This window comes from Palaemon carinicauda, chromosome 14 (assembly GCF_036898095.1).
Source record: "Palaemon carinicauda isolate YSFRI2023 chromosome 14, ASM3689809v2, whole genome shotgun sequence".
Lineage (NCBI taxonomy): Eukaryota > Metazoa > Arthropoda > Malacostraca > Decapoda > Palaemonidae > Palaemon > Palaemon carinicauda.
Genome location: NC_090738.1, coordinates 9,575,805 through 9,600,895, shown reverse-complemented (window position 1 = coordinate 9,600,895; position 25,091 = coordinate 9,575,805). Strand labels below are relative to the sequence as shown.

The window sequence follows — 25,091 nt, the reverse complement described above, 5'->3', positions numbered from 1 at the left end:
TCAGCCTAATCAGGGACTCAACCGAGTTCAGCTGGTACTGCTAGGGTGCCACAGCCCAACCTCCCACATTTCCACCACAGATGAAGCTTCATAATGCTGACTCCCCTACTGCTGCTACCTCCGCGGTCATCTAAGGCACCGGAGGAAGCAGCAGGGCCTACTGGAACTGCGTCACAATCGCTCGCCATTCATTCCTATTTCTAGCACGCTCTCTTGCCTCTCTCACATCTATCCTCCTATCACCCAGAGCTTTCTTCACACCATCCATCCACCCAAACCTTGGCCTTCCTCTTGTACTTCTCCCATCAACTCTTGCATTCATCACCTTCTTTAGCAGACAACCATTTTCCATTCTCTCAACATGGCCAAACCACCTCAACACATTCATATCCACTCTAGCCGCTAACTCATTTCTTACACCCGTTCTCTCCCTCACCACTTCGTTCCTAACCCTATCTACTCGAGATACACCAGCCATACTCCTTAGACACTTCATCTCAAACACATTCAATTTCTGTCTCTCCCTCACTTTCATTCCCCACGACTCCGATCCATACATCACAGTTGGTACAATCACTTTCTCATACAGAACTCTCTTTACATTCATGCCCAACCCTCTATTTTTTACTACTCCCTTAACTGCCCCCAACACTTTGCAACCTTCATTCACTCTCTGACGTACATCTGCTTCCACTCCACCATTTGCTGCAACAATAGACCCCAAGTACTTAAACTGATCCACCTCCTCAAGTAACTCTCCATTCAACATGACATTCAACCTTGCACCACCTTCCCTTCTCGTACATCTCATAACCTTACTCTTACCCACATTGACTCTCAATTTCCTTCTCTCACACACCCTTCCAAATTCTGTCACTAGTCGGTCAAGCTTCTCTTCTGTGTCTGCTACCAGTACAGTATCATCCGCAAACAACAACTGATTTACCTCCCATTCATGGTCATTCTCGCCTACCAGTTTTAATCCTCGTCCAAGCACTCGAGCATTCACCTCTCACCACTCCATCAACATACAAGTTAAACAACCACGGCGACATCACACATCCCTGTCTCAGCCCCACTCTCACCGGAAACCAATCACTCACTTCATTTCCTCTTCTAACACATGCTTTACTACCTTTGTATAAACTTTTCACTGCTTGCAACAACCTTCCACCAACTCCATATAACCTCATCACATTCCACATTGCTTCCCTATCAACTCTATCATATGCTTTCTCCAGATCCATAAACGCAACATACACCTCCTTACCTTTTGCTAAATATTTCTCGCATATCTGCCTAACTGTAAAAATCTGATTCATACATCCCCTACCTCTTCTAAAACCACCCTGTACTTCCAAGATTGCATTCTCTGTTTTATCCTTAATCCTATTAATCAATACTCTACCATACACTTTTCCAACTACACTCAACAAACTAATACCTCTTGAATTACAACACTCATGCACATCTCCCTTACCCTTATATAGTGGTACAATACATGCACAAACCCAATCTACTGGTACCATTGACAACACAAAACACATATTAAACAATCTCACCAACCATTCAAGTACAGTCACACCCCCTTCCTTCAACATCTCAGCTTTCACACCATCCATACCAGATGCTTTTCCTACTCTCGTTTCATCTAGTGCTCTCCTCACTTCATCTATTGTTCTCTCTCTCTCATTCTCATCTCCCATCACTGGCACCTCAACACCTGGAACAGCAATTATATCTGCCTCCCTATTATCCTCAACATTCAGCAAACTTTCAAAATATTCCGCCCACCTTTTCCTTGCCTCCTCTCCTTTTAACAACCTTCCATTTCCATCTTTCACTGTCTCTTCAATTCTTGCGCCAGCCTTCCTTACTCTCTTCACTTCTTTCCAAAACTTCTTTTTCTCTTCATATGACTGACCCAATCCCTGACCCCACCTCAGGTTAGCTGCCCTCTTTGCCTCACGTACCTTGCGCTTTACTTCCACCTTTTTCTCTCTATATTTTTCATACTTCTCTATACTATTACTCTGCAGCCATTCTTCAAAAGCCCTCTTTTTCTCTTCCACTTTCACCTTCACTCCTTCATTCCACCATTCACTGCCCTTCCTCATGCTGTCTCCAACAACCTTCTTGCCACATACATCACTTGCAATCCCAACAAAATTTTCTTTTACTAACTTCCACTCCTCCTCTAAATTACCAGTTTCTCTTACTCTCACCTCATCATATGCCATTTTCAACCTTTCCTGATATTTACTTTTTACCCCCGGTTTTATTAGCTCTTCAATCCTCACTACCTCCCTTTTACATCCACCTACTCTATTCCCCCACTCTTTTGCTACAACTAATTTTCCTTCCAACAAAAAATGATCAGACATACCGTTAGCCATACCCCTATACACGTGCACGTCTTTCAATCTTCCAAACATTCTTTTAGTTACCAACACATAATCCATTAATGCCCTTTCTACTACTCTTCCATTTGCCACTCTTACCCATGTATACTTATTTTCATCTTTCTTTTAAAGAAGCTAGCACTTATTACCATCTCTTGTTCAACACACATGTCTACCAGTCTCTCACCACTCTCATTTTCACCTGGTACGCCATACTTACCAATGACACCTTCTACCTCTCCAGCGCCCACTCTAGCATTTAAGTCACCCATAACAACTACATAATTCCTTCTACCCAGTCCTTCTACACACCTAGTTAAATCATTCCAGATTTATACGTTAGGAAAAATACAAATCACTTACAAATTTGTCATTTGTTCCAACAAATATACACATCCTATGCTATTTATAGGGATGACTTACCTCTAAGGAGAGAGGAAGTCTTCACCAACAAGCTTTGGCACTTGACCCAGGGTTCTCTCTCCTTCGGTATTAGAACCAAACGATAATAAGAACCCTACCCTCACTAAAATGTTTGTGCTAAGCACAATAAGCGGCCAGCAGAAATTGTGCGTTCATAATACTATCAATGTAGCTGGTCTTAGTCAAGGATCTCGAGTCATAGGAATCTGAGAGTACTGAAACTTTGCCCACGAGCCTCCCTAGTCGTAAAATGGCTGCCTCCGGTTCTCGGCAACGCTTACCCAAACACACTTAAATTATTGAAATTTAACTGTGAAAAGGGAGACAAAAATTATACACAGGAAAGAATTAATACTCAACTTTCCAGAAGATGAAGATGCTGGAGATAGCATGATGAATATTCCAATAACTTTTAACAAAATACCAGGTTAACCTGGGAGCACAACTCGCTTAAAGAGCTACAAGAAAAGGAATGGCGTTGCGGTAGTAGCAGGGATGGATGTCCCCAGGTACCTAGAACGGCTCCCCCTTCTTTTGCCACTCTTCCCCCTTACATCTATTCGGGGTGAAGATTGCTATATGTCGTATCTAGTATACGTCCCCTGATATTATGCAATATCCTTTACTGGATACTCGCGCCAGGAGTTGGAATCCTGGAAACCTTCGGTTTAATTCTCTGGGAGTATCACTGTAGCAAATATCCCTTCGAAAGCTACCTAAAGGAACCTTCCATCAGGACATGGCCCGAGCCCAAAGATATAATATATATATATATATATATACTGAATATATATATATATATATATATACATAGATATATACAGTATATATATATATATATATACATAGATATATATACAGTATATATATATATATATATATACATAGATATATATACAGTATATATATATATATATATATAATATATATATATATATATGTATATATATACATATATATATATATATATATATTATATATATATATATATATTATATACAGTATATATATATATATATATGTATATATATGTATTTATATATATATATATGTACATATATATATATATATATATATAATGTATATATATATATATATATATAATGTATATATATATATATATATATAATGTATATATATATATATATATAGCGGATTTTGAGCGAAAAATCTATTTTTGGGTGAGATGGCCATGTCGTCCTGATGGAAGTTCCTAAAGGGTAGCTTCCTTGGGTATATATAACTACGGCGATATTCCCAGAGAATTTACCTTAAGGTACCCAGAATTCTAAATCCTGGAGCGAATATCGCTAATAAAAGAACCAGGGATATCGCGAAATATCAGAGGACGTATTCTTGACACGCCACATAGCAATCTGCACCCCGAACAGAGTTAACACTTCGAAGGGGTCAATTGGCAAGCAAACGAAAACGAGAAAGAAAGGAGAGCCGCTCGTGCGGGAGACTTGTGACGCGCGCGGGAGAGTATTCGCACGCGCACAGGATTATCACAAAGAGCGCACGGGCGAGCGGGAGAGTATTCGCGCATGTCTGTGCCAGACGTTGGGCGCGCGCACTGGAGAAAGTTCACTTGCGCGCGGGCGCACAGTGGATGCATGTGGGGCTCGCGGGAGCGTGGGAGAATGTTGGCGCACATCCCTCAGAGAGGATTGACGAGCGCGCATATCCTTGCGGATGCGCGTGGGAGAAGGCTGGCGCGTTGGTAAGGGTTGGCGCGCGGGAGAAGGAAGCATGGCTGACTTCCCAGAAGTCCTGATATCAGTCGAAAGTTGGAGCGCAGGTTTTACCTGGCGCGTAGAATGGTGCGCAGCATGGCACGCAGGAGAGTTAGATGTTGGGCGCGTATGTGCACGGGCAGGAGAGTGTTGGTGCGTGGGAGAGCGCTGGCGCGCAGGAGAGCACCATTGCAGAGGAGATTGATGGCGTGCAGGTAGTTTGCGCACAGGTGAGAGCTGGAGCACAGGTGAGTGTTGGCGCGCAGATGGGCGCGGGCGCGGGCGCGTAGAAGACTGTTGGCGTGTAAGCGCAGGGCACGTAGGCGCAGTTTGCGCAGGGCACACATGCAAGACCTGGCGCGCAGGAGAACGTGGGTGTATATGGGCATGAGGGCGCGCATATGCGCATGAGGGCACACATAGTGCGTGATGAAGCTATGCTCCTGTTGGAGCGTATTCGCATGTTGGCGCATACGCTCTTGATACCCTGTGTTAGGGTTGTAATGAATGTCCGCGCGTAGTGATGGGGCCTGAGGAGCTACTAAATAACGCTTGTCAGGTCTCGTGGGCGCGTAGCGCGCAAGTTGTTGTTGTTGTTGGCAGGCAACAGCATGCTTAGGTGGAGCCTTGTTAGGCCCATGAAGGAACGGCGACGGCAGGTCGGTAGGTCTGTCGGGTGGAGGGTCGAAGTGTCCTTTAAAAGGACGACCTTCCACCGAAGGAGATCGCGAACAATCTGCAGAGAGGCCCAGGACCAATGCAGGAGCAGTGACGGATGATTGGTCAAGAGGCTCCTCAGCAGGGGACTGCATCGAAGATGTTGAACCAAAGAGGCGTCTCCTCACCGCAGGTGAAGGAAGGCCTCTATGGCGAAGAGGAAAGCGACCCTTCCGACGAAAGCACCCTCTGGGGGCTGTTGGATCAGCAAGCTGACCTTCTGCAGTCCTCCAAAGAGGAGTCTCTGTAAGTGAACTCCCCCGAGGGGGAGCAATACTAGCAGGAGAGACTGAAGATGGACTTAGTTTCCCCCTCGTAGGTTGAACAGGAACGGGAGAAACTAAGCTGTCAGCTACAGTAGAGTTTGGAGTGGAAGAGGAGATGGTTGAGACTGCATTGGATACCTCTGACACCATAACGTCGACAAGAGACCGAGGATCAACCTCTGACGGTGACGGCGATTGCTTGACCGCGGCACCCAATCAGTTGTAGTTAAGCAGAACTTCCTTGGAGGGCGAACCCGTAAGCCCCAAGGAGGAACAAAGCTGAAATAAGGAGGTTAGTGACATATCCTCCCACGGGGGGAGAGGTGGAGCTGCTTCGCTAGGGGAAGCAACATCATCTCTCGAAACCCGAGGTTGGTTAACAATACATCGGTCTACGCTACCACTCGACGGTCTCTCGAAAGAGACCGACCGAGTGGGAGCTTCGGAGGATGTTTGGGCAACGGAAGAAGAGGCCTTGGGTTTTCCTTCTTTCAAAGCAACCTTCGAAGGAGAAATATCCCGTTTGGACTTCTTCCATCGTCGCGAAAACCTCTCCCACTGGAAGGCAGACCACTCCCTACACTCACTACACATTGTTACTATCACACCGTTGGCCCCTACAAGAAGGACAAAGGGCGTGAGGACCAGTCTTGACCGCCGACATGAATGTTCCCAAGGGGCGGACAGGAAACCCAGGGCAGGTGCGCATGATTACAGAGGCCAACTTCACATATACAGAAACTAGAAAAAGAAAAGAATAAAAGCAATTAAATGGCTGACAATATCACGGCGAGGATGAGAGCGGACACGTCCAACCACCATCCGAGCCAGGAGCAAAGTGAGCTCAAGCACAGGTGTGAGAGGGGGGTAGCAAGTACCCTCCCCTACCCCCGCTAACTAGCACTGTGGGTAGTAAACCGTCGTTAAAAATTAATGGCTCGTTATTTCAGCTACGCCAAAAGTAATACCCCTATTAAATAGTGGTTTGTATTCCAGTTACGGAACAAACAGAATTTGGATGAATAAGAGCTTGACTACCATTTATTACCTTGCTACAAAGGGTTAATAAACCTATACAGCTTGCAACAGATATCACTTCTGAATAAGGGAATGCTTTGCATTCTCATGAGAATGAAATACTTTGGATAAAATTATTGGACATACAAATAAAAATATATCACTATACTATTAAATGAAGATGTGGTCATACAAGTGACAGTGAAAATAAAGTACTTACCAATTGTGTTAATGGTTATGACAATAGGTTCTGAAGTTAACTTTGTCCATGGCACATGTATACGAAGCTCATGTATGTGACCATTAACAAAAGAAAAGGGAAGCCTAAGTTCCTGCTCCAAAACATCTAAACGAAGATCTAAGTTATTGAAAACTGCATCCCCTCCCCATAGTGATACCTAGAAAAAAATCAGCAAAGAAAAAAGCAGGGTAAATTACTTACTGCAATAACTGTAAATTAATAAAGTAATGCTAAAACAAATATATACACAATTAAGGTGGATAGGTTTACACCAATATGACAAATTCGTAGATAATTTGTATTTTTCCTAACGATACAAACCTTAGCTATTTACATGGGGTAATTACTTTGGCGACAGCCGATAACGAGCCATAAAGTTTTAACGAGGGTTTCCTACCCCACCGCTAGTTAGCGGGGGGTAGGGAGGGGTAGCTAGCTACCCCTCCCCCCTTCACACACACCGGTGAAGATCCACTTTACTTAGAGGTAGGACTTATCTTGGGGGACAGGGCTGGCGGGCACATAACTGTATATAGCTAAGGTTTGTATCGTTAGGAAAAATACAAATTATCTACGAATTTGTCATTTGTTCCGTAACTGAATACAAACCAACGCTATTTACATGGGGTGACTTAACCCTTAGGAAGGGAGGTAAGTCCCCTGCCATACTGGCTTTGGCTTGCCCGGGGGCTCCCAACCTGGGTTCATAAAGGAACTCAAAGGTTGGGGCCCCTGTGCCTCGCAGACAGCTGAGGGGCTGCTGTGGCCTACGTAAGTCGTGTGTGAAGGTGAGCAGTGACTTGTCCTAGGAAGTTGACCTGGAGTTCTCTAGAGGGCAATCTAGGCTAGGACTACCCAATACCACCTCGTCAGGGTATGGGGACATGACAGTATTACTAGTTAATACTAGGAACACAAGGGAGCATGGCTTACCTGCAGAGGTTCGAGGTCAGCTGTGCAAAGAACCCAGGAAGCTGTTTTTCTCCAAGGGAGGAGAGGATGAAGAAAAGAAAAGGGCCAGACAGATCTTTTCATTCACACAGACTAAAACCGGGTAACAATGCCCTCAACCCTCTGCTACTTGTCCAATTAGAAGCCTGAGGTTAGACCAGCTGTTGTGCAGCTACCACAGGGCCGATAGAACACGTATCGAGCCGCCTGCGTGTCACGTCTTGCAGGTAGTGGGCCGTGAAGGTGGTCTGACGCTTCCACACCCCAGCTTGCAGGACCTGCGTCACCGAAAAGTTCTTCTTGAAGGCCAAGGACGTAGCAACGCCCCTGACATCATGAGCTCTAGGGCGTCGCGACGGAGGAGGGTCAGAACTCAAGGCCAGGAGGATCATCTTGCGGATCCAGGCCGAGATGGTATTTCTGGTAACCTTCCTCTTCGTTTCCCCGGTGCTAACGAACAAGTTCCGCACCTGAGGGCGAGCTGCAGATACAACCTCAGACTCCTGACTGGGCACAGTAGGAGATGGTCTGGGTCATCTGTTACAGAACGAAGACTCGAGACCTGGAAAGAGTCAAACCTAGGGTCCTGCACTCCCGGGTTCTGAGACTTAGCAACGAACTCAGGGACGAAGCCGAACGTTACCTCCCCCCATCCCCTTGAATGGGCGACGTCGTAGGAGAGACCATGTAGTTCACTGACTCGCTTGGCCAAGGCTAAAGCTAGCAGGAACACCGTCTTCCAGGTAAGGTGGCGATCAGAAGCCTGGTGTAATGGTTCGTAGGGAGGCCTCTTAAGAGACCTTAGAACCCGAACCACGTTCCAAGGAGGAGGTCTCACTTCCGACTGAGGGCAGGTAAGTTCGTAACTCCGTATGAGAAGGGACAGTTCCAGCGAGGAGGAAATGTCCATTCCTTTGAGCCTGAAGGCTGAGCGATAGCCTTTCACTGCCGAGACTGAAAGGCGCATTTCTTCCCGCAGATACACAAGGAACTCCGCTATTGCTGGTAAAGTGGCATCGAGGGGAGAGATACCGCTTCCACGGCACCAACCACAGAAAACTCTCCACTTCGCCTGGTAGACTCCTGCGGATGACCTGCGCAGGTGGGCAAACATCCTTTCCGCAACTTGTTGCGAAAATCCTCTCTCTTTGAGGAGATGCTGGATAGTCTCCAGGCGTGAAGTCGGAGCGAAGCTACGGCTTTGTGGTAAATGTTGGAGTGTGGTTGTTTGAGTAGCTCGCGACGTGGAGGGAGCTCCCTCGGGATCTCCGTGAGGAGCTGCAGGAGGTCTGGGAACCACTCTGCATGATGCCATAGCGGAGCTATGAGGGTCATCGAGAGATTGACCGATGTTCTGGTCTTGTTGAGTACCCTCCTCATCAGACAGAACGGGGGAAAGGCGTACACATCGACGTTGTCCCACCGTTGTTGGAAGGCATCTTGCCAGAGAGCCTTGGGGTCCGGGACTGGGGAGCAGTACAGCGGGAGCTTGGTGTTCAGCGCCGTAGCGAACAGATCCACTGTAGGGGAACCCCACAAAGTCAGGACTTTGTTGGCTATCTGAGGATCCAAAGACCACTCGGTACTCACTATCTGTGTCGCTCTGCTCAGACTGTCGGCGAGCACATTCCTCTTGCCTGGAATGAAGCGAGCCGCTAGTGAAATCGAATGGACTTCGGACCATCTCAGGATCTCTACTGCAAGATTGGATAGCTGTTCCGAAAAGGTACCTCCCTGCTTGTTGATATAAGCCACGACCGTGGTGTTGTCGCTTATCACCACCACCGAGTGGCCCGCCAGGACCTGGTGGAACTTCTGAAGAGCCAGGAATACGGCCTTCATCTCAAGCAGGTTTATGTGAAGGTACCTTTCTGATTCTGACCACAGGGCTGAGGTCCTGTGGTTCAGAACGTGGGCCCCCCACCCTTTGTTTGATGCGTCCGAAAACAGCATCAAATCCGGGGAAGGGACGAGAAGATCCACTCCCTTTCGTAGGTTCTCGTCTGCCACCCACCAACTGAGGTCCGCTCGTTCCGCAGATCCCATGGGGATCGGGATGTCCGGGGAGTCGAGTCCTTGACTCCACCGAGACTTGAGTCGCCACTGGAGGGATCTCATTCTGAGGCGGCTGTTGGGAACGAGACGGGTCAGGGAGGAGAGGTGACCGAGGAGACGAAGCCACGATTGGGCTGGGAGTTCCTCTCGATTCAGGAAAGGTTTCGCAACCTTCCTCAGCCTTTGCTATCCTTTCGTCTGATGGGAAGGCTTTGTGAAGATTGGTGTCTATGACCATGCCTAGATATACCAGTTTCTGAGAGGGCTGCAGAGAGGACTTCTCGAGATTTACCACGATCCCCAGATCTTGGCAAACTTCGAGGAGCCTGTCTCGGTGGCGAAGAAGGGTTGCCTCCGAGTCTGCCAGGATCAGCCAGTCGTCCAGATAGCGAAGGAGACGGATGCCAATCCTGTGAGCCCATAAAGAGATGATGGTGAAGACTCTGGTGAACACCTGAGGAGCTGTGGAGAGACCGAAACACAGCACCTTGAACTGGTAGATCTTTTTGTCTAGGCAAAATCTCAGGTACTTCCTTGAAGACGGATGGATTGGGATCTGGAAGTACGCGTCCTTCAGGTCCAGTGTGCACATGAAGTCTCGTGGTCTCACTGCCAGTCTGACTGTGTCTGCCGTCTCTGAGTTCGTTTGACAAACCCGTTCAGAGTCGAGAGGTCGATGACTGGTCTCCAGCCTCCAGACGCCTTTCTCACAAGAAAGAGTCGACTGTAGAAGCCTGGGGACCCGTCCACGACCTCCTGGAGAGCGTCCTTCTCCATCATGGTCTGGACTTCGGCCCGAAGGGCCTGCCCTTTCGCCGATCCCATGGCAAAAGAGCTCTATGACACTGGATTTGCTGTCAGGGGAGGGAGAGATGCTGTGAACGAGACGCGATACCCTAGTGATATCACGGAGACCGTCCAGGCATCCGCTCCGAGTTGCTGCCACCTTGCTGCGCAACTCTGCAGGCATCCCCCCACTGGTGGACACGCGGGGGGAACACCAACCCTAACGCTTCCGGCCTTGGCCGGAGCCTCTAGGGTTCTTGCCTCCCCTGGAGGACTTTTCCCCCCTCCTGACCTTGGCAGGAAAGGGCTTAGACACCTTGGGCTTCGCTGCTACGGTAGTCTTCTTCGTATCCTTGATGGGACGTGGCTGCTGAACCGCCGGAGGTTTATAGGGCCTCGATGTTAGGGCCCTATGGATGAGGGAATCCTGGTTGGATTTCCTCCACCTCTCGGCAGAGAGCTCCACATCCTTAGGCTCAAACATGCTCTTACTGAGGACGGAAGAGTGTCTGAGCCTGCAGGACTCGGCACTGGGAACCTTATGATGGAACCTCTCGACAACAGCGTCCCTACGTTTGAGGATCGTGTTGGCCCATAAGCTTGAGACTTGGTGGGATAGGAACTCGATGGTCCGAGTACCCGAGAGGAGAAAAGTTTCCAGAGCCTTCCTGGTGCTTTCCTTGGAGAGATCCTCGGACCGCACCAGGATACCCAGAGACCCCAGCCAGATGTCGTGCCGGGTGGAGAGACTCTCGAGAGGAACTCCCCCTGTGAGTCCTTCCACGGAATGGTGCAAGGGAAGGCTCAGCGCAGACTCCTCAAGGACCTCAAAGTACCTCCTCTGATGGACATGAGGAGGAGGGAGGAGTTTGCTTCCGGCACCGGATCTACTGGAGGAGGCAAGCTACGCGAGCTGGCCCTCGACTTCATCTCTGACGCTCTTCATCCCCTGGGACCATGGCAGTGCTGCGCTGGCCCTAGAGGGCTTTTGAGTGCCGAAAATGCGATCCAGGACCGTGTCCTTACCCTTACGAGGCGGGACTTCAGGGTCCGGCATCCCATTGAGGTACCTCATGAGAGTCAAGACCTGCCAGAACGCATGTTCTGACTCCTGGTGCTCGCCTCCTGACGGACTTGCAGTGAAGTCTCCGGACCCCAGAGGCTCTTCCTGGGGGGAAACGGGGGCGTCCTCTACGGCACTGGGCTGCTCCTGTCTGATCCTAGAAGACGATTTTGGGATCGTCTTAGAGTCCTTAGGTTCCCTCCTGGGAGGGATGCAGGACTCTAACAGCGAAGGGGGCAAGTCCTTCTCCACCTCGGGACCAGGAGACCTCTCGGGAAGAGGAGGAACATCCACCACTGGTGTGATGGGGGAGTATTCCTGCTCATCCGATTCCCCTGAAGAGGGATACTCCTCCTCCGCAGGGGAGGGCGAGAAGGTCTGAGGGGGAGAAGGATCCTTGCGCAAGGATCGACGCGGGGACAGCACAGGCCTCCGAGGAGGCTCCACGGGAGAGACGCCTCTCTTCCTCTTCAGGGGGGAGGAAGCTGCCGTTGGTTCGCGACCCGAATCAGAGAGTGTTGGCTTAATAGCCCGCACAAGAGCTCTCAGAAGGGTGTCGAACCAGGGCTGCTGACTGACAGCAGCGCTGTCAGATACTCCCTCTGAAGGGAAAGGGATCGACGGATCCCTAGGAGGAGTCAACACAGAAGGGTTCGCCTGTCGGGCTGTAAGAAAAGAATCCCTAGACCTGTCCGAAGAGCGTTCCCCCTCTGTCGAGGGCGCTGGTCTGTGCTTGCGGGGAGGGGAACGAGACAGAGAGGAAACCGCCTGCCGGCGATCGCGCTGGGGCTCGTAAACCGAGCCCAGATCAGAGTCGCGCACGAGAGAAGGGCGCAAGGCTGGAAAATCGCGCGCGAGAGAAGGGCACGAGGCTGGAAAATCGCGCGCGAGAGAAGGGCACGAGGCTGGAAAAGAAGCGGGGGCGGGCGCGGAATGGCGCGAGGCTGGAAAATCGCGCTCGCGCGCGCACACCCGCATGAGCGGGGGCGGGCGCGGAATGGCGCGAAGTATCGTGCGTGCGCGCACCCGCATGAGCGGGGGCGGGCGCAGGAGGGCGCGAAGCCGGAAAATCGCGCGCGCATACACGTGAGCGGGGGCGATATGGCGCGTAGGAGGATGGATGGGAGCGATGGCACGCTGGCGACAGAGCAGGAGCGTGCCCGTGAGGGAGCGCGGAAGCCTAAGCAGGAACATGCCCGCGCGCACGAGTGGGCGATGGTGTGGGCGTGCGGCGAGCTGGGACTGGAGGCCGAACGCGCGGGCGCGCAGTGAGTAGGTGAAGCCCCGGAGGGCGAGCGATGACAGGAGCGCCCGACCGCGTGTCCGGAAGGACTGGCCGAGGAAGCGATAACGTAGGAGCAGGGTCGCAAGCGACCTGAGAGCTTTGATGGCAGCCTGACTGTACCGGTTTACTCGCCTGTGCAACCGGTAGGTGCGCTGGCAATCGCGGGCGCGCGTGGCGCGTATCAGGAACAGGCCGCGTTGTAGTCAGCTGCTTCTGAGGGTGCGAGCTGCGTGCGGACGCGCCACCCCTGTTGTCTTAAAGACAGGCACGGGGCGTGAAGCAGGAACAGGGAGTGTCGGGGGCGCGTCGGGCGCGATTGTGTCAGCAACAGATTCGCGCGGTTCCAGAGGCGGCCGAGAGTGCCCGTGCCCTGGCTTGGCTGCCTCCGGGGCGACGACTTGAGTCGTCGCCACGCGCGGTAGCGTTGGAGCTTCCACAGGAACTGCGCACTGGCGCGCATCGCAAACCTCTTTCGTATTACGAGACTCCCTTGTATCGCGCGCCTCCTTAGGTGGGCGCGCTGTCCCCGAAGCAGCGCGTGGGCGCATTGGGGTGCGCGTGGGCGCGCTGGGGTGCGCGTGGGCGCGCTGGGGTGCGCGTGGGCGCGCTGGGGTGCGCGTGGGCGCGCTGGGGTGCGCGTGGGCACGCTGGGGTGCGCGTGAGCGCTGGAGCTGGGATCGCGCGTGGACGCGTGTCGCGTTTCTCCCCCACAGGGCGCGACGCGTCCGAAGGAACCTGTGAGCGACTGTGCGCCAACTTAGGAACTTCCTGGATCGCGCGCGGCGAAACAGGAACCGGGGGCCGGCGAGATGCCGGAGGGCGCGTGAGCGCTGAAGGCCGCTGGGGCACCGGTGGACGCGTGGGCGCCTTAACAGGAATTGCCTGCAAGTGTGCAGGAGAGCGCGGTGGCTCTACAACAGGAACAGGGTGCGTTTGCGTAGTTGAGTGCTTGCGCGCAACATCAGGAACTGCATGTGGGCGATGAGGGCGCGCAGGGGAACCCTGGTGCACAACAGGAGCAGTGGCGCGAACGGCCTCTCCCTCATCACGGGATCGGTCAATGACATCAGCAATACGGTCTACGCTACCTCTCGCCGGCCTCTCGGAAGAGGCCACCCGAGCGGGAGCTTCAAAGGAGGACTGGGCGGCGGAAGAGGAAGACTTAGGATTTTCTCTCTTCCGAGAAACCTAGGAAGGAGAAAGATCCCTTTTAGCCTTCTTCTTACGTCGCCGGCCAAACCTCTCCCACTGAGAGGTAGACCACTCCCTACACTCTTCCTATGTCGCCTATCTCTCCGACAAGAACGTCTGGGCGAAGGAGAGCGAGCTTTCTTTTTCCTCTTCTCTCTCTCTCTCCTATCGTCAGAGGACGACGAATACGATGAGGAGGAGGAGGAGGAGGAGAAGGGGGAGGTATCGCGATGATCGAGGCGCTTTGTCAGGAACGGCAGGAACAGCGGCAACAGAGGGCATAGGTGGAGCCTTACGCTTAGGGACGGGCTGCGCAGTTGCGCGCTCAAGTCCCAGAGACCCCGAAGGTTCACGAGGTTGCACAGTGGCAGTCTCCAGAGCGTAAAGCGCGTCAGCAGCTTTAGATGTGGATGGTTGAGGAGACAGCTCACATTGTCCCGAAAGACGACCATCCTCCGACAGAGATCGCGAACGATCCCTGGAGAGACCAAGGGTGGTAGCAGGAAGCTCAGGAGAACGGCGAGTCGTCTCCTCCGCAGAGGACTGTGGTGACGACTCTTAACACCTTTAAAAGGGGAAGGGAGGCCTCTGCGGCGAAGGGGATGGGGAGGGCGAGCCTTCCACCTTATGCGCCCACGAGGGGCTGTGGGATCAGCAGGCTGACCATCAACAGGCCTCCGAAGAGGCGTCTCTACCAGAGAACTCCCCCGAGAGGGAGTCTCAGCGGAAGGAGAGACCGTAGGACTAAGCTCTTCCCCCGAAGTATGTTCAGAGGGAGAGTCAGAGCCTTCAGCTACCACAGCCACAGGAACAGGAGTTTGGTCAGACCCACGGGATGTTTCCGACAGAACGTCAACCACAGACAGAGGATCTATGTCCGCTGAGGTTGACAACTGTTCGGCAGCCGCACCCCGTTTGATCATACCAAACAAGACTTCCTTGTAGGGCGAACCCTGTAACCCCAAGGAAGCCCAAAGCTGAAAAAGGTCACTGTTAGACACAAATACCTCCTCCGAGGAGGGAGGGGCAGCTGCCTCGCTATGGTAGGCAACGGCCTCTCCCTCATCACGGGATCGGTCAATGACATCAGCAATACGGTCTACGCTACCTCTCGCCGGCCTCTCGGAAGAGGCCACCCGAGCGGGAGCTTCAAAGGAGGACTGGGCGGCGGAAGAGGAAGACTTAGGATTTTCTCTCTTCCGAGAAACCTAGGAAGGAGAAAGATCCCTTTTAGCCTTCTTCTTACGTCGCCGGCCAAACCTCTCCCACTGAGAGGTAGACCACTCCCTACACTCTTCCTATGTCGCCTATCTCTCCGACAAGAACGTCTGGGCGAAGGAGAGCGAGCTTTCTTTTTCCTCTTCTCTCTCTCTCTCCTATCGTCAGAGGACGACGAATACGATGAGGAGGAGGAGGAGGAGGAGAAGGGGGAGGTATCGCGATGATCGTGCTTGCAACGTTGTTTCGTAGAAGCGCAAGCACAGAGCGAAGTGGGTTCCGCGTGTTATTGTCATTAGCATACCCAGTTATATCTTGAGTATTGAAACAATACTAAAATACAATCTACCAAGGTGGATGAGGTACTTCGCGCTCTACTGGGTAGAAGTAAACAATCACAACAACTGCTACCTCAGATTCAAGCACCTGAAATGTGACTTGCTTGTCATGGATTTCTTCATGTATGTCTAATAGAATTAAGTCCCCAAAATTGTGGTAAGATACGTTAATTTGCTTATAGTATGTGTTTTTGTACTTTTTTTATACTATGTTTTTATTTGTACCTTTGATATAGCCAATGGCATCCTACCAGTTTTGTAGGACATGTAGCAATAGCTTCGTAGGCATTAGCCTAAGAGTGTTTTCTTTTGTTTTCTGTTACTGTATACTCAATTAAGGGCTCATGGTTTATACAATAAAGTAACTACAAAAAGGACCATGGAATGTTATTGATACCCAATTTAAGAATCAACACCGAACGGGGCTAAAATCAACAAATAAATACAGAGCCATGTTGTTCACAACAAGGACACTGCAGGAGCTGAAGTTCTTACATCTGCTGACACTTCAGTGGCTGCCGATTGGGCTGACGGGATGTCGGCAAGGTCCGGAACTCCCGAAGGATCCAAAACAGAAGGGACCTGAGGTAAAACCGTGCCTGCGAGGAACTGGTTCCACACTTCCATCGAAGGAGAACCAGGAAGTCCAAGGGTAGGCCATACCGCTCATACTTTATCTGGAATAGAAGCGTTAATAGAATTATTTCCGATGATGGACGAAACTGTCCCACTGGGAGGGGCAACTTAATCCGCCTGACCCGGGGGAATGGGAGTTAAGTAAATGGTGCCGCTCTTCCTTGACTTCCCCCCGGAGGAAGGAGGCAAGGAAGAGTCTGAAGGAAGAGACTGAGAGGCCGAAGAAGAGGCCTGAGACTCCTTACCTTTCGACGGCAAACCTGGAGGTAACGAATCTTTCTTGAATTTCTTCTTCTTCCTCTTGATGAACTTATCCCACTGCGTTGGCGACCATTCTCTACACACTTGGCAGGGGGAGCCTTCAGAACACCTATGACCTCTACACGAAGGGCATAGGGAATGAGGATCCACCTCCGGTGGTGACATGAATGTGCCACAAGATTTCGGGGGAATACCGGGACACTTCCTCATATTAGAGGACATCCCATCTAATAAAGAAAGAAAAGAAAAAGTTAATAAAAAAAAAAAAAAACACACTAAAGAAAGGCTAGTCTGCCAGTCAAACAAAAGCATGAGCAGCGGTGTTACCACTGCGATGGCTAGAATTCGATTGAAGGTATTCAGAAGCCACAGGCCGGCAGTCTCCCACCCCTAACAGGTGGATAACTACCGGCCCGGTTATTAACAACCTTGTTAGGGTTTTTCTGCCGTATTTTCCACCTCGCGCTAGAATATCTCCTATAGTAAAAAATGAGGGTTTGTATTTAGTGTAGGAACAAATATAATTTATATAGTTCTTAAAGGCTTAAATTGCTATCTGAGCATAGAAATAACCACAGAAATGGCTTTCTGAGGTGAAAATACAGATATATACATGTGCCACTTATAATTGTGGCATGAATATTGGCAGAAAAATCTGGTATGACTTAACTTATGGTTGTGACTCAAGTTATAAAAGCTGAGCATGGTGGTTACAACACCTTCCATTTAAGGTCTCCACGGTTCATTTAGTTAAATATAAAAAGAGTTGGGGACTTGAGTTCTACACTACACAGATTTACCATGTATTCTTACTGAAGAAATTTGTTTCATATCCGTAATTTGGCATAAACTAATTAAACGCGGATAACATGAGTTGACTGCATTGGCTTATTAGTTTGGCAGACATCCCCCACTCATGGCACTGGAAATAGAGGACTGCCTTCCTTAATTTAATTCAATTCCTCTTCTTCCTCTTCCCCTTCTAGGCTGGCTAAAATAGGGACAAATGGGCTAGGATCCTTGCATATTCTGAAAGAGGATGATGCTGGAATAAAAGAATAGCAAGACCTAAAGGTCATTGTAGTCTTTCACTGGACTGATTTCAGTGGGGTTGCCACTCTGGTCTTCACTGTCAGCCTTGAAGTGCCAGATTTCTTAAAGGAGTTGGCACGGTGGAAGAGGGAGTCCTGGCTGTTATTCCTTCATCTTTCCACTGCAGGCAGCTACAGTACCCTTTCTTTTTAGCACCCACCAGGCCCACTGACTTCCCAACTGGTGAGCTAAGAAGGCAACTACCTTCGCTCCTGAGAATACCGGGTCAATAAATTTCTTCTTGGTCCCAGGATACAAGAGATTACGAGAAGAATTGAATTAAGCCACCATTGAGAACCAGTGGTAATGCACGTGGCTGCTCAGGTTTTGGACAATTGTGTTTTTGGACAATAGTGTTTGTGGCTACTTATGAGTGTGGAAAATTGTATTCATGGACGACTGCGTGCTTGAAGCTCAATTTGGCGTAGACGGACATGTATGTGGGTGATCATGTTTAAGAAGCCTGTGCAGGCTGAAGTTCATGAGTGTGGACGATGGTGGGCATAAACGATCGTGGGCCCACCCATCCTTAAGTCAAACTCATTGGCAGCAGTGTGTAGGGGTATGGAAGAACTTTCAGCATACATTACTGTATGCCAGTCAGGTGATTACTGGGGTAATCCCACACTTCACTAAACAATGAAAAACTCAGTGATGTAGATCAAATGTTTTAACTCCTCCTGAAGCATACTCCCTATAGACTGACCACGAGCGTATGCCCAAAAGCTCCACCCTTTAGCAAACTCGACGAGGAGAGGGAAGAACTATAATGTCTCCGGCATCTTCTTGGGCATTACGAAGGACAACACCAAAGAAGACTTAGCCTTCCTTTTCCTCCTCAAAGAATATATCTACCAGTTAGATCTTCACTTGACAAATGGGGATCATTGCAAATAATCATGGCCCCTACAAGAAGTGCGGAGAGAATGTGGATTAAACAGCTTTGATTAGGGCGTGACAGTGCATCCATACTAGTTGCAGCCAAAGACAAGAAGTAAAGTTTATGACAGGAAAGTGGGCGGGACTACTTAACCACACTCCCCTTGTTAATGAATTCAACAGCCATTCCAGCTACACTGAAGACATTCATTATTTTAAAGAACAATAGGTATGCAAATGTGTAGGAACAAATAAGGTTTATTTTTCCACATAAATATATCCTCTACTGATAAAGTTAGTTGTCTATGGTATAACATTTTTAATTACATAAAATAAAGTATTGCAATAACCATACTGTACCTGAGAATCCTCTGGTTTGAGATTCTTAATGTATTTGTCAACATAGCTGAGGATGAGGGGAGTTATGTAAGATTCTATTCGTAACATCCTCAATGATCATTCTATCTTCTAAAAATCTGGAAGAAAAATCAATAGAAATCTTAATTATAATTTTGAAAATCCATTCATATGAGTAACCTGATAAATTACAGTATTAGTAATTATAAGTTTCTTCTGTTAACTTTAGGCATTAGTCACGAACATGGAATGTGAATAACGTAATTTAGAAATAAATTGAATGATGAAAATTCTCACTCTTCTTAGACCAAAAACTTTGTAATTTATGGTTCCAGAAAAGCCTTTCGTTTATGTGTCTTTTTTATGGTTAAACAAACAAATTTAGTGCCAAATCTTAGGTTGAAACGAGTTTAAGATGAGACATGAAACCATCCCTATTACAGGAGTAGAAAAGAAGGCCAAATCAGAAGGCCTCTGTCTGCAGAGATACCTGGGTAAAAAAAGAAACCAGTAGAAATCCCAGAATATGGGTCCCATAAAATTGGACGATTGGTGCCAGGTACCCGAAGGCCCTTTCCTACACAAAGAAGAAATTCCCTTTCCTACACAAAGAGGAAATTCTATCCCCTTTCAGAGGCAAGTTGATCATTGGTTTTAAGGCCAACAAGACTGCAAGAGCCAGACGCAATCTAGAGCTTTCCGCACACTGAGCCGGAACGGAACCGCCGCCGAAGCCACCGAAGCCTCAGAACAGAACAGAAACGAAGTCCAGCGCGCACACTGAGCCAGAAGCCACAGAACGGAACAGACGCAGAATTTTGTATGAATGAAGGAAGTTTTACTTAATCATAACTAAGTTTTTATTTAATTGATGTTACAATGATTAGATATTCTGTACAGTGAACCCTCGTTTATCGCGGTAGATAGGTTCCAGACGCGGCCGCGATAGGTGAAATTCCGCGAAGTAGTGACATCATATTTACCTATTTATTTAACATGTATATTCGGACTTTTAAAACCTTCCCTTGTACGTAGTACTGTTAACAAACCACCCTTTAATGTACAGAACACTTAATGCATGTACTACAGCACCCTAAACTAAAACAGGCACAAATATTAAAGGCGATTTTATATCATGCGTTTCCTAAACACCTAAAAAGCACGATAAAAAATGGCAACCAATGTTTTGTTTACGTTTATCTCTGATTATAATGAAGAAACAAACGCATTTACACATCTGTGTAGGCTATAGGTTAGTTTTTGCATCAATTATATTGATTATTCAGTACAGTATGTTGATTTGGTTATTACTAATGTTTTACTTAATTTTTCTTAGGACTTCCAAATGAAATGTTTTTCTTTATGACGCCGCCTGAAACGACGGCATCATAACGTACGTTCAGTTAACAAACTAAGGAATTTAACGCTATGATGAAAGTGATAAATAATGATATTACAGTAAAAGCTTTTATAAAATATGTTATTACAAATATTATTTACCGTATCTATATAAAATCATACATACGTAGCAAAGCAGGAAAACAATCTACGAGAGAGAGAGAGAGAGAGAGAGAGAGAGAGAGAGAGAGAGAGAGAGAGAGAGAGAGAGAGAGAGAGAGAGAGAAAGAGAGAGAGAGAGAGAGAGAGTTGTTTTACATACGTAAATGTAAATTTTAAACAAACAAAAAAAAGCCCCATTTCATATAAAATAGATTACAAATATTTTACTTTATCATATTACAGTAGTCTGTATAATACTGTAAAGTTCAGTACAGTATGTTGTTATAGTCGTGGTGATGAAATTCTCACGAAACAAAAACACGCCATTTGATTACAACAGCTGATTCATCTCTCTCTCTCTCTCTCTCTCTCTCTCTCTCTCTCTCTCTCTCTCTCTCTCTCTCTCTCTCTCTCTCTCTCTCTCTCTCTCTCTCTTCGTGTTATACAATACTTACATTTAGATGAAGAAACTAAAATTAGTTTTCTTAGTGTCAATTAAATACAAAACGCAAAAATTAGGCCGAGTCTACATCCATTTCAATCATAGCTAAAAATACGGCATCCGATTTCATCAACAAACCACTATTTTTTGGGAAATATCATTTTATTCTAGAAAATTGCCACTCTTTAAATAGTTAATTGCACATTAAGAAAGCGTGTACTTTTGTTTTTAAATTTTGGGTGTGTTTTAAAAATCGAGTATTGTTGACTTCTTTTTGTTTTACTTTTGGCTGTGATTAGATCAGCTGTCATCTAGCTGCCGCTCTTGAGTGTGTACGAATACACTAACAAAGTATCATTTATACCATTTCTTAACTTATTCAAACCGTCTACAGTATACAGTTGATATTACATAAGCACCAATGTGTTATAACCTATCAAATTTTTTTGGTTATTACATTTAAACCCCCCCCTCTCTCTCTCTCTCTCTCTCTCTCTCTCTCTCTCTCTCTCTCTCTCTCTGTGGGCTACTTTTCACTACCTCCCATTCCTTACCACTCTCTATCTCTCTAACAAATGATATTTTTGTTGCTCCTCAAAGTTTCATTTATATTGAAAATCGATCATGATTCAATTTTCCTTACTTTCTCCAATCTCGCACCATCGGTCACATCGCGGTATTTTCGATATTTCCGGAAAATCCGCGATATATGTATATACATGGGTTATGAAAAAAATCTGCGAAGTGGTGAATCCGCAATGGTCGAACCGCGAAGTAGCGAGGGTTCACTGTATATCAATCTTTTATCGAATCTGTAAGCCAGATGTTTATATGTTTTCAAAAAAGAAAAAATAATAATAATAATAATTATTAATCACTCCAGAAATTCTTTATATTAAATCATATGTTCACATCATTGTTATTAAAGTACATTCGTCAAATTTCTGACAGCAAAAAAAACAAAAACAAAAAATGGTAAATTTACAGTTTCATCCATTATGGGGAAACTGGAATAAAAATATATTTGTTGCATCAGAAGTAGTGTAGTTCCAACGAATTTAACGTTTATTTTGACCGCAAACCGTCCGATTTAGAGGTTTGCTAAGTAATTGGAGTTAAAACAACAAGTTGTTCCAGAATGCAGAAAGACCTTACTTCATCCCAACAATTATGGGGGACACCAGGTGGGAACTGGGGTTTTGGGTGGGGGGGGGGCATCAAATGATATTTGCAATAAGTGAATACTTATCCTTCCACCACCCCTCCCCCTATACCCCTATCTAGCCCTACCGGGGGGAGGGCGGCTCCGCCCCCCCCTGTGACCCCCCCTTAAGGCCACAGTGATTTTCAGGGCACTACTGAACCTAATAAACCCACCTAACCTAGCATAGGGGCCCTGTATCCCCACCTAGGCCTACCGGAGGGGAGCTCCGCCCCCCCTGCGACCCCCCCTTAAGGCCACAGTGATTTTCGGGACACTACCGAACCTAATACAACCACCTAACCTAGGGCCCTGTACCCCTACCTAGGCCTAGCCCCTGCAACCCCCCCCCCCTTACAGCCACTACCTAACACATCCATCAAACCAAATCCAAAGTGATGGTACTGCTGTATACATCGTTATACTATCACCATTATAATATACTCTATGAATTAATGAAGCTTACCTTAAACTGTTGGTTCATAAAGATGTGTTGCTGCTTTGAGGAAAACGTAAAGCTGTTGTGAAGGTTCCTTGGCATGCAGGACAATTTTTATTTTGTAAAATTAAATTGTGTCTTCGGCACAAATGCATTAGTTTTTCAACAAAGTCATTGTGAGTTAGGAAACAGTCAGGACAAGAAGATGGAATTTCAACTTCTTGTGCAACATGAGATGACGTGCTTTCTATGGTCTCCATGTCTAAGAACGAAATGAAATGGCTGGGTAAGAAAATGTAATGTCGCGCTGTTGTATTGTCACGCTGTGATTGGCCAAACGTGTAAGACTTCATAGTGGACTAGTTTGTCAGCGGATTATAGTGGTTACTGGGCTCATTTAAGCAAATACAAGACACAGTCAACAATAACAACAGACTTAGAAAAAATCTGGGAATAAGACATGAGTAGCGTGAGTTTGATCGTCGATATATAAAGAACTAGACATTTGCGACAAATAATATTTTACAGAAATACTACAAAAGACTTGCTTTACTCGGGAAATATATTATTATAATAGATTTCCCATAATGGATGAAACTGTAATAATACCCAAAAAATAATAATAATAAATAAATAATAATAATTTCGCCTCAAATCTTTGTATTGAATCATATGTTTACATCATTGTTATTAAAATACATTCGTCAAATTTCTGACATCAGAAAAACATTGGTTGCTAACACACTATCCTCCGAATTCCTCAGCAACCCTCTCCAAAACAACCGCTGCAGTCGTTCTGCGCATGCGCAGCCTGTCAGACGCCACCAACGCTTCAGAAAAAATATCTTTCAAAGAATACTGCGTCGGTTCCTTTCTGTTCTGGCATGTCGGTTCCGTTCTGTTCTGGCCCAGTGTGCGCAGTCGGGTATGAATGCATGCTTTTGATTTCTATCGGACGTTTCGGTTCTGTTCGGGCACGTCCGTTCAGGCTCAGTGTACGGCAAGCTTAAAACAACAATGATCCTTGGTCTACACTGGAGGATTTCACGGTTGTTCATGAATCCTGAATATGCACTACAATCCCAACAGATGAATCAGTTATTTCAACATATAATCTATAATCTGGTCTAATTACTGGCATAGGACATAAATGTGAATCTTGGATCACTCACACAACTCACCTTTGGATTGTTTCATAAAAGACAAGAAGACGAAAAGCGTATCATGACACCAATCTCTAGTAATCCCAGTGACACCAGGGGTTGTATATATGATAGCGGCCACCTATAAGTACAATTATGGATAACTTACATTGCCGTATTCTAAGTTAGCCGTGATAATACATAAAGGTGGCCGATATCATACATACACCCCTAGAGTTATAAGTATAATATCACTACATATATGCTAGGTCTAGCCATACCCAATATCATTATCAGATAATAGGCCTAGTGTTGATTTGCCGAATGTAGGTAGGTCTACCTGTATATGCAATCGCTGAGAGGCCGAGTTTATAAAAATTATGAAGATTAGAACATAGATTGTTGATAATACTAAATCAAAATATACATACCATGGCTAAAAGATCGGTTGCATTAACACATAATAAGAAGGGACTAAACTGGCTAAAAGGAGATAAATCTACTCTAGTTTTCAGAGCCAATGTTTACATCCGATCGTCATTTGTTATCGTAAACGTCATCTTTCCATTGTTGCCAGATGAGTTAGACTAAATTTCCTTGTTTTGGTCTTTAAAAATTCCCTTTTTCATGCAAAATTTCCGTTTTGGTCTTCAAAAATTTCCTTTTGCAAGCAAATTTTCCATTTTGTAAGGTATATATATATATATATATATATATATATATATATATATATATATATATATATATATATATATATATATATATATATATATATATATATATATATATATATATATATATATATATATATATATATATATATATATATATATATATATATTCTTTTTCTAACATATATCCTGCTTTTCATGTGAGTGAAAACTTCCAGCAAAATTTCCCTGTTTTCCTCTTGATTTTGAAGTTTTTTCCCTTATGGACCCAAAATTTTCCTAAAACAGGGAAATTTCCCTCCATCTGGCAACTCTGCATCTTTCACCTCTTTCCGTTTTGACTGACAATAATGACTAATTTCAAAATACTGTATAATATTCACTGTATAACATTATACGATAAGGAAATAAAAACTAAAATTCATACATACCTTTTAACTGACAATGATGTCTAATTTCAAAATGCCGTATATATTCACTGTATAACAGTATTTACGATAAAGAAATAAAAACTAAAATTCGTACACACCTATTTGGAGTACTGTAATATGTAATTCTTGGTGAGTCAATTAAGGAAAATCAATGTAAATTATTTTCTACGGAGGCAGCTATAATGATTTGTGCTCTGTATAAATGATATGTTGGCAATTATGAATGGGTTTACGTGGGACTTGGCAGTTTTAAGTGAGGAAATAAATTATATTGTTTCATATATTAATGTGGAAGAAAAGTGCACATTTATGGAAAAGCGGCATTATAACTGTAAATAGGGTGTGAATAAA

At 46.5% G+C, this 25,091-nt stretch overlaps 1 protein-coding gene across 2 annotated transcripts in view; it reads right to left on the bottom strand.

Moving 5' to 3' along the window:
• Nucleotides 1-24,203, bottom strand: part of Vps13B (vacuolar protein sorting 13B) — a 418,333-nt gene extending 394,130 nt beyond the window's left edge. For both annotated transcript variants that reach the window (XM_068386782.1, XM_068386783.1), the window contains exons 1-3: nt 24,070-24,203; nt 18,918-19,033; nt 6,782-6,959 (exon numbers count right to left, since the gene is read on the bottom strand). In XM_068386782.1, the coding sequence (XP_068242883.1) occupies nt 6,782-6,959; nt 18,918-19,004 (265 nt within the window). In that variant the 5' untranslated portion in view covers nt 19,005-19,033; nt 24,070-24,203. The remainder of the gene's footprint in view (nt 1-6,781; nt 6,960-18,917; nt 19,034-24,069) is intronic.
• Nucleotides 24,204-25,091: the final 888 nt, after the last annotated feature.